Source organism: Daktulosphaira vitifoliae, unplaced genomic scaffold (assembly GCF_025091365.1).
Source record: "Daktulosphaira vitifoliae isolate Bord-2020 unplaced genomic scaffold, ASM2509136v1 Scaffold_4, whole genome shotgun sequence".
Lineage (NCBI taxonomy): Eukaryota > Metazoa > Arthropoda > Insecta > Hemiptera > Phylloxeridae > Daktulosphaira > Daktulosphaira vitifoliae.
The window spans coordinates 16,854,023-16,864,883 of NW_026099575.1; the positions used below are offsets into that span (position 1 = coordinate 16,854,023).

At 25.4% G+C, this 10,861-nt stretch overlaps 1 protein-coding gene across 6 annotated transcripts in view; it reads left to right on the forward strand.

Annotated features, from left to right (window-relative positions):
• The window catches only part of LOC126905845 (GRIP and coiled-coil domain-containing protein 2-like), a 27,627-nt gene that overhangs the window by 6,591 nt on the left and 10,175 nt on the right, over positions 1-10,861 (forward strand). For 4 of the 6 annotated variants that reach the window (XM_050685940.1, XM_050685939.1, XM_050685941.1 and 1 more), the window contains 6 exons: positions 1,571-1,681; positions 2,584-2,712; positions 2,777-2,864; positions 2,944-3,038; positions 6,183-6,320; positions 8,021-8,110. In XM_050685940.1, coding sequence (XP_050541897.1) covers positions 1,571-1,681; positions 2,584-2,712; positions 2,777-2,864; positions 2,944-3,038; positions 6,183-6,320; positions 8,021-8,110 — 651 coding nt within the window. The remainder of the gene's footprint in view (positions 1-1,570; positions 1,682-2,583; positions 2,713-2,776; positions 2,865-2,943; positions 3,039-6,182; positions 6,321-8,020; positions 8,111-10,861) is intronic. The other 2 variants (XM_050685942.1, XM_050685943.1) reach the window with 2 other exon arrangements.

Consider the following 10,861-nt stretch of genomic DNA (forward strand, 5'->3'; position numbering starts at 1 on the left):
GTTATAGCATTATAAAGTTAAAAATGTAAAAAATAAAATCGAGAATTTTCATACAATAATAGCATTCAGTAGCCATTTTCATCGTGAAGACAAAACAAAGTCCGAAATTTTTTTTTTACATAATAAAGTAGATTACATTAGCTTTAATTTAATATATATATAAAAGTGTCAGACTTTCCGGAACACTTTCAAAATTTAAGTTGAAAAAGTCAATTTTTTGTGAAAAAGTTGTCATTTTGAATCCCCCCCTGTAGGCAGGTAAAAAGTCAGATTTATAAAAAAAATATACCAAATGATAGGTAAAGACATCATGCATCTACAAAAAAAAGAATTATATTGATCCATACATCTTTCGAGAAGTTATAGCATTATAAAGTTAAAAATATAAAAAAGAATTTTTTTACAAAAATCGTATTTTTTTTATTAAGTTTAATGTCTGTTTTCACCATGAAGATAAAATAAAGTCCGAAATTTTTTTTTACCATTATAAAGTATATTACATTAGCTTTAATTTAAGATATATATAAAAGTGTCAGACCTTCCGGAACACTTTCAAAAGTTAAGTTGAAAAAGTTCTACTTTCTATATGCATTTTTATGTTTTGAATCCCCCCTGTATTTAGGGAAATGGTCCGATTTAAAAAAACAGTATGTCGAATGAAAGATCTATATAAATACTACTTCTCATAAAAAAATTGTAATGATTCATACATTTTTCAAAAAGTTATAGCATAATAAAGTTAAAAATGGAAAATACAAAATCGAAAATTTTCACACAAAAATAGCATTCGGTAGCCATTTTCACCATGAAGATAAGATAAAGTCCGAAATTTTTTTTTTTCATGATAAAGCATATTACATTAGCTTTAATTTAAGATATATATAAAAGTGTCAGACCTTCCGGAACATTTTCAAAATTTAAGTTAAAAAAATTAATTTTTTGTGAAAAAGTTGTCATTTTAAATCCCCCCTTGTGGGCAGGTTAAGGGTTAAATTTATGAAAAAAATATACCAAATGAAAGGTAATGATATTATGCATCTATATAAAAAAGAATTATATTGATATTTTGATTTTTGAAAAAGTTATGGCACTTTTAAGTAAAAAAAATTGAAAAAATTTCGAAAATTAGCGCTTTTTAAATTTGTAATTTTTTTGGAGGTTTCCCCCATTTACGGGGAACGAGGGAATTTTTTTCAATTTTTAAGGGTAATGTCTTCGACTAGATACGATTTGTGATCTTTTGACGTATTATTGAAAGAAATCGGTTCGGTGAGAGCTGAGAAAAAGTGGTAACAGACACAAAAAAAAAAAAAAAAAAAAAAAAAAAAAAAACACATCTTAGTAAAACCAATACCTTCTCAGCTTCGCATCGAAGCTAAAACACATCTTAGTAAAACCAATACCTTCTCAGCTTCGCATCGAAGCTAAAACACATCTTAGTAAAATCAATACCTTCTCAGCTTCGCATCGAAGCTAAAAATTAATAAAATTAGGTTTTTTAAATATTTTTGATTTTAAGAAATAATTCTATTATTAGTTAAATTTTAATCATTTGAATACTTATTTTTAGCTAATAGAAAAATTAGAAAATGAATTAGACAAACGGAAAAGTATATCTCCTCAAACGGAATTAAAAAGAAGACCTATGTTGGGTACAATTGCTAAATCCACATCGGGAGAAGTATGTAGAAAATTAAATTGAAACATTCAGAGTTATTTAATTACTTTATGGTTTTGCACATTGTTTTAATCAATCAGATGATAATTGAGGGGTTGGATGCAAAAATTAGGTAGTACTATTTGTGATACATTTGGAGTTAAACATAATTTATATATACAACATAATTTATTATGTCGTAAAATAAATGATTCATTAACTAAATATAAGAAAAAATCATTTACATACACTTGTTGACAGAAATTAAAAAAAAAAGGCAAACTCCATTACGTGTATTACGTTTGATGTTTATATGTCATTTGGGTATATTTGGCTTAACATAGATTTATTTGACTTTTTAGAGTATATTATTTATATAAAATCATTTTGTGTAAGAAAATGTATAATAAAATTTTTCAATAGTTTTTCATTTCTTATTTTGAAATTATTAACAAGTTTTTTGTATTTTAAGTTTGTTTTTACCCGGATATAATTGTAAGTGGATTACATGAACATTAATATAAAAATAATGTTACCGCACAATAGTTTAATGTTTTGACATTAATGCATACTTATTATTTGATAAAAACTATAACTATTTTTTGTAGATATTTCTAGTACATAATTTTAGATTTTTAGTGCACATAAATGATTTTTTTTTTTAATTTTTAATTCTTATTTATTGAAATATTTTGCCATTTTTTAGTGTATATTTAAATGCTTATTTATGTGTTTTTTAGTGCGTTAATATACAAGCTTTGCTCATGATTATATTATTCATAGTTTATTCACATTTTAATGAAATATTAAAAAAAAAAAAAAACAATAAAATTAAAAAATTAATGTTTTTAAAATATAAATGTATGTATTATAATAAAAATATGTCATCCTATTAAGTCAAATGTTCTTAAATATTATATTTAAAGAGAATGTCAAGAGAGTCTCTTACACGAGGAGATTCACAAGAAGACCCTGTTCAACTTCAAAGAGACCTACAAGATTCTATTGAACGAGAGGCTGATATGCGAGAGCAGTTAAGATTTGCTGAGGAAGAAGTAAAAAAATTATCTAAAATTGTTTCTTTACTTTTTTTAATTTGTAATTAAAAAACGCTTTTAGGCAAAAATGTTGAGAAAAAAAGTTTGTCGATTGGAAGAGGATAATGAAACTATGGCTCTACAACTAAAAAAAATGGCAACAAAAACCAGTAGTTATAAAAAATATCATTACATTTTTATTTACTATTTTTGCTTAATTTTCTTAATAATTTTTTTGCTACTTTTTAGAATATCGTTCATCTAGTGTTACGGATAGAGACGAAGGTATATCTGACGTTGAAGATGCTTCAGAATTAAAATTACTGCTTGAGTTAAGTGAGCAGGTAATATTTCAGATATAAATATAAAACTTAAAATTCGTTCAGTTTTTTTATATTAAAATAATAATACATATAACAATTTTATTGTATATATTAAACAAACTTTTTTACCAATATTATATCAGAACTTTGTATTAGTAAGTAATTTTGGGAATAATGTGCTCATCAAAACAAAAATATTTGGTTAAAATACAATTTTTTTCGTTTGAATGAAGAGGTAGTTAACATTTTTTGTATATATATTAGGGTGGCCCTCAAAAATCAATTGGCTTATTTTTTTACGCTACCCATAAATTTTTTTAAGGTTCAAAAAATTAGCTGTGTAAAATTTGAAATAACTCTGTTAAGGTAAACCCGTGCTCTCAGACCTATAAAGTTGAGTTAAAGAGGCAAATTTAATAGAAATGACTGATCTATGTTTCATAAATATTTTTTACTTAACTTAAAATTATGAAAGTAAAACTCAAGTAAAAGTAATTTTACAAGAAATTAAAAAATAATAACATTAGTGTTGTTTTTTTTAATAAGTAGCCCACAAAAATACTACATACAGTAAAAAAAAATATGTAAAAGTCTTTAAAAAAACATTACAACTGGTTTTGTTTATTCTTACTTATTTATTTTCATTTAATTCTTTGGAAAAAATTAATTAAAAATTCGTTAAAAAAAAATCTAAAAGTTTAATTTTTATGCCAAGTGCGATAATTATATCGTTGATTACTAGGTTTATTTTATGGGCAGAAAATTAATTATTAATTACAATTTAACAAAAATTTTTGCATTATTACATTTTGTTGTATTAATGAATAAATTTTAGTTTACTTAATTACTTTAAAATAGTACCAATTATCCAGTCCCATTTATTATGAACTTAAGTATCTTAAGTGATTTACAAATTTAAAAAGCACAACTCGGGATATTTCACTGTCTATTAATTTATAGTTGAACAATTTTTTAATAAAATTCAATTCATTATACCGTGCCGCAACCACCGAAGTTGTTGTAAACCACGATTAAACATAAACTAGTACCAAAAACAAACAAACATCGCGTAATCCTTGTGTTTTTCTGCTAGTAAGTTTAAATTCGTCTCTAAATATAAATATTTTAAGACTATAAATGGCTTTGACCATCCATCAAGCATGATGAATAGCACCTAGCTTATGAAAAAAATGGATTATTGTGACTCTTTACAACGAAAAAAATTAATGTTAACTCGAAGAATTCTTTATAATTATTTATTGATTGTACTATTTTTAATTATTTTCTACAACAATTATTATCTTCTGAAGTTCTGGTTCTATAATTTCTTTAACATTACTTTGAAATATATAGGGTTTAAAACTTTAACTTTGACGTTACACTTATACTCCCTCTTATATGTTCGTTCCTTATCGTATCTTCTATAGTCTCCACTCATCCATCTAAACATTCTCATCTCTGCTACATTCATTCTCTGCTCTACTTTTTTGTTAACCGCCCAATACTCAGCCTCATTGGAATCCTCTTATTTCATAACATACTAGACGATGTTCTCTACTTCACCTACCCACACTTACTCATGTATTTTATATCCTCGTCAATACCACTGTTCTTTTGCACAACTGATCCTAAATACTTAAAACTTTTTGGAGGCGGTAAGGTATATAAAGCAATTCTTTTTCTAAGAGTCGTTCCAACTAAGCATAAGTACATCCTAAATCACCACTATTTACAGCAGTTGTATCGAAAGATAAAGCCTTTACTGATTTATTTATGTTCAATTGGTCTAAAGTTTCCTACAGCATTAATTTTTTATTTTTAGCTGTCCCTTGTTCTAATATTGGTATAGCGAGAAGTTTTTCGAAATCACTATTACTAATAAATTCTATCAATTATTTTAATGTCTACTAAATTGGGCGAAGCTTACCATCGCAGTGTAAAACTAAAGTATTTAAATCTGAATCATTATATTGATTTTTAATTGCAGCTGCCCTTTCTTTTCGTAAGACTGAGAGGCATTTTTCTCCCCTAAAACTTTATTGTAAAGGATGCCATTGAAATTTCTAAATCTAAGAATAATTTTAATCATAAGTAATTTTATTTTAATGTAATTTTTTAGATAATTTTAATTCAAAATACCCTGTAAGACGTTTATGTTTTCAGTTTCTATTAATCTTTATCAATATTGTAATTAATTTCATTAGAAATTTCATGCAAAAACTCTGATCGCCCTTCTTTCATCTGACTTATCAAAAATAGTCTATCTCCATCTATTTTTATAAGGCTTAAAGCAGCAGTAAATGCAATATCAAACAAGTTATTACACATAAATGTAAAAGCATCTACCTTTTCTTTGTAGCTAACTGTCATTCGACCAGCGTGTTTTTGTAGAAGTCTCCACTCTTCTTACAAACATTCAATTTTTTCAACAAAATTTCTTCTAACATAGTAGGAATTTGCGCTTTATCCCAAAAAATCATTACTTCGCATAAAACTAATAACGCATTTTGACGAACATTTAATTTTACTACAATTAAGTTAAGAAAACTATGTTTTCAATACTTGTAAATTTGATGGTTATTATTACCCGTTATTTCGTGGAAATAACCAATAAGATAAATATTAGTTTGTAATACTTTAAAAGACATCTTTAAGAACAAACGTAGTGTACTTTTGTGACTAAAACGTATCATTTAATATGTAACAATAAACAGATAAAACATGATTAAACGTATCCACAAATTGTCTGCTGCATTTATACCACACAATTTATGTCAGTCAGATGAAAATAACACAAATATACTTATCTTTAATGATAATATAAATGGTACTATCTTAAAGCAATTTAGAAAAACCAAAATTGATACATTAAAAAAAAGACATTCGATATTTGAGGGCCACCCTAATGTATATACCCTAATCCCAAAAACTGCTAGGGATATAATGTGTAAGGCAAGAGCTAAGACTTTAAAGTCTTATCACTTGCCACATAATACATCTCAATTATTCAATAATACTATAATCAGTAATTAAAATAATTTAATTTGATAAAAAGAATTCGATCCATTAATATTATATTAGTGATGTTCTTGAATATTACCTGTAAAGAAGAAAAATAATTTTTTTTTTAAGTAAAATATAACTTAAATAAAATATTGTTTTTAGGAAATAGCTGTATTAAAAAGAAAGTTAGAGGAAATCGAATCTGAAAGGGATAAATTCAAAATAAAAGTTATCGAATATCAAACAAAAACATCATCTAAAGTTATAAATAAACCTGCTTTAAAAACTACATCAGCAAAAGTAATCAATTGAATCACTAACATAATTTTAGAAACTTTTCAGAAAAAGAGCGCCAGGTTTTTAATAAAATTAAAGCATAACTAATTTTATGTAATAATAATTTGGATAAATAGTGATAAAAATACTGTATTTGTGTACGAATTTTTGCTACTTTATATTAAAATTAACTATTTGTGTGTAAAATTAACGTGTATATTAAAAATATACTAACGAATGGGAGTCTTGAGAAAAAAGAAATAACATTTTTTATTGACGAGCTCAGAACGTTAAGTCATGTCGCACTAATTCTTAATGCACTTAGCGCTAAGCAATTAATTTTTTTTCGATTTGCTCATACTTCAAAGCTATCTAAATATTACAAGTAGCGGAGAAGAATCCGAAATCCGATATAAAATCTAAGACAGGAAGTTTTGAAAAAGAATATGCATGTAAACTATTTTTTTCAACACTATTTTGAATAATTTCAGGAAGATCTGAATTCTAACCTATATCAAATCTTTTGAAGTGTATTACAATATTAAAAAATCAAATTGTCTCAATGATTGTTATATTATAGAAAACTGCTGTCGAGCAAAAAAATAATGTTATATTCAATTGAGTATATAATTTAACAAGAATTTAATATTCGAATGAAATCTGAAACCATAAAAATTTAAAAAATACAAATATATAAATTATGAAATTTAACATATTCATACCGAAGCATTTTTTATGATAATCACTGTTAAATATCATCTATACTTCTTCCAACTATGCAACGACCAGGCCCGTATTAAGGGGGAAGCAAATGAACCGAGACCCACGAACAGAAGGGGCCCATCTCGAGTTTTACTAGCCTAGTCATAATTACTGACACTTTGTCTGGTTTTTTTTTTTGCTTATCACTTTTTTTATGATAGCGATATTTTTTATAGGAGGTCCTATTTAAAGGAACCATCTCAATCCAGCTATACCTTGACTCCACTGTGCTGAGTTTTTATTATATAAAAAAATAAGGAAAAATGTTCAAACCCTGAAATAATTATATTAGCTCGTTACTTAACAAACTCTAACTAAGTTTCCAGTTTACTAATTTAACAGTGCTGGGATAGTTATTCGGATGATGCGATTTAATTCATCTCGATTAATCGTGCAATTTGTATAATTTGGATCAGATTATAATCATTCAATATTATTTCAAATTTAAGTTTGTTTAATATAGTTTATGATTAGAAAAAAAACGTATTGAAGAATTGTTCTCTCTATGAGTAATCAACCTCTTAAGTCAAAAACCATACAATTTTTGATATATCGAAACATTTTACGACAGTAAATTTAATCAATGTAGGATATTGTGATTTTGTTTAGTTCTAGTTTAGTTCTTAGTATTTCATAAAAATAATAATCAAGATGATGATCTAGGAAAGATACTTAAGTCACAAAAACTACATTTTGCAGGAGAAGAAAAAAATTATTTGTCTAAACCGCATTTATGAACGAACTTATGACAAATGTCTTTTTATTATTAACATTATTTTTATTCTATAAAGAAATTTGATTTATCTTTTTTATAAGATTATTAGCATATGTATTTATTACATTTTTCATAAAAAATAAGATATTTTGGTTTATTTTCATGACATTTTCTCAATTATTATTCAATTAATTTCGTAATTAAGTGATTAACTGATTTATAATTTAATATTTATATTTTTGATTAGACTACATATGTCAAAGCAGATGTCAATAATGAATCAAAAGCTATTAAACAATTCGAATCTAAAATAACGGACCTCGAAACACAACTTAAGGTAATTAAATATTTTTAAAATCTGTATTACTCATATAATAAATTATTTTATTTTTAAAATATAATTTGGTTTGGGTAATATACAAACAATGTTGTAAATTGTTTTCACTTTCAATTTAAATTGAAAATATTTCAATAAACATTAAATTTATAATATATCAATAGAGTAGTGTAATTTGTAGTGAGTAGTTATTCCGTCAAATGATATGGGGTGGCAACCCCCATCGAGTTATTATTTTATTATTTAAGTCAATAATTTTTTGCTTCAATACGGTATTAATTTTACTATTATATTTTAATAGTAAATTAGTAAAATTGATGTGTTTTTTTAATATTATTTATTTTTGTGCTTCTATGAAGGCTCAATTAAAAAAAAAACCCAGCACAGTGAGATGGCGGCACAGTGAGGTCCTGGCATAGTGGGGTCCAGTATAGATGATATCTAACAGTGATTAAAATCACTATCATAAAAAACGCTTCGATACAAATCTGTAGATAGTGTTTAATTAATAAAAAAAAAATTTGTCAAAAAAGTAGGTCAAGTGAGAGCTGAGAAAATAAATGATAGCTACAAAAAAAAACCACATAGTAAAATAATATTTATAATGAATTTCTTCTCACGAGAGGAGACTACAGTAATGGAATCCTTGATATTTATTGAAGTTATTGAATTTAAATGAGATAAAAATCAAATGAGTTAAACATTTTTTTCTAACTCAAAAAGAATTAAGAAAAAATTCAGTGCCACAGGCATGAAAGACCCAAGTTTTACCGTCTCAGAAACCGTACGTCGCATTCATCACTTAATAAAAATGGAAATTTAGCTAGTTCAAATTTTAAAGTTATTTTTTTCGACTTCAAAGAAACAAAAAAATTTAAATATGTTTATCTTTTTATAGTATGTCAATTAGATTGATATAATATTTATGAAAATCAGTGTAATCCCTTTATAATAAAATAAAATACAAAACCATTTTCACCATGAAGACAAAATAAAGTCCAAAATTTTTTTTTTAATATTAAAGTATATTAAATAAGCTTTAATTTAAGATATATATAAAAGTGTCAGTATTTCTGGAACACTTTCAAAAATTAAGTTGAAAAAGTTCTACTTTCAATGTGCATTTTTATGTTTTGAACCCTCCCTGTATTAAGGGAAATGGTCCGATTTAAAAAAAAAGTATGTCGAATTAAAGAAGTATATAAATATTATTTCTCATAAAAAAATTGTATTGATCCATACATTTTTCAAAAAGTTATAACATTTTAAAGTTAAAAATGTAAAATATAAAATAGAGAATTTTAACACAAAAAGAGCATTCGATAGCCATTTTCACCGTGAAGACAAAATAAAGTCCGAAATTTTTTTTTTTTTCATAATAAAGTATATTACATTAACTTTAATTTAAGATATATATAAAAGGGTCAGTATTTTTGGAAAACTTTCAAAAGTTAAATTGAAAAAGTTAATTTTTTGTTAAAAAGTTGTCATTTTGAATCTCCCCTTGTAGGCTGGTAAAGGGTTAAATTTATAAAAAAAAGTATACCAAATGATAGATAAAGACATCAAGAATCTATAAAAAAAAAATTATATTGATTTGTTCATTTTTGAAAAAGTTATGGCGTTTTAAGTAAAAAAAACCCAGCACAGGGGGGTCGCGGCACAATGGTGACGTGGCATAGATGGATCAAGTATAATGATATCTGACAGTGATTAAAATCACTATCAAAAAAAAACGCTTCGATGCAAATCTTTAGATAGTGTTTAATTTTAAAAAATTGGTGGATTATTCCAAAAGCTGCATGAACTGCTAGTTCCTTATTAATATCCTGATTAAGATAAAGTATGTCGAATGAAAAAGGGATTATTAAAAAATATTATTTCTCATAAAAAAATTATGTTGATCCATACACTTTTCAATATGTCATAGCATTATAAAGTTAAAAATGTAAAAAATAAAATCGAGAATTTTCACACAATAATAGCATTTGGTAGCCATTTTCACCGTGAAGATAAAATAAAGTCCGAAATTTTTTTTTTGCATAATAAAGTAAATTACATTAGCTTTAATTTAAGATATATATAAAAGTGTCAGACCTTCCGGAACATTTTCAAAAGTTAAGTTGAAAAAGTTAATTTTTTGTGAAAAAGTTGTCATTTTAAATCCCCCCCTGTGGGCAGGTTAAGTGTCAGATTTACAAAAAAAATATACCAAATGATAAGTAAAGACATCAAGCATCTATATAAAAAAAAATTATATTGATATGTTCATTTTTGAAAAAGTTAGAGCATTATTAAGTTAAAAATATAAAAAAAAATTATTTTACAAAAATCGTAATTTTTTATTAACTTTGATGTCAACTTTCACCACGAAGACAAGTCCAGAGGTCAAATTTTTTTTTTTCAAATTAAAGTATATTACATTAGCTTTAATTTAAGATATATATAAAAGTGTCAGACCTTCCGGAACATTTTCAAAAGTTAAGTTGAAAAAGTTAATTTTTTGTGAAAAAGTTGTCATTTTAAATCCCCCCCTGTGGGCAGGTAAAGGGTTAAATTTATGAAAAAAATATACCAAATGAAAGGTAATTATATCATGCATCTATATAAAAAAAAGTTATATTGATTCGGTTATTTTTAAAAATGTTATAGCAATTTTAAGTAAAAAAAATTGAAAAAATATCGAAAATTAGCGATTTTTAAATTTGTAATTTTTTTGGAGGTTTCCCCCATTTACGGGGAACGAGGGAA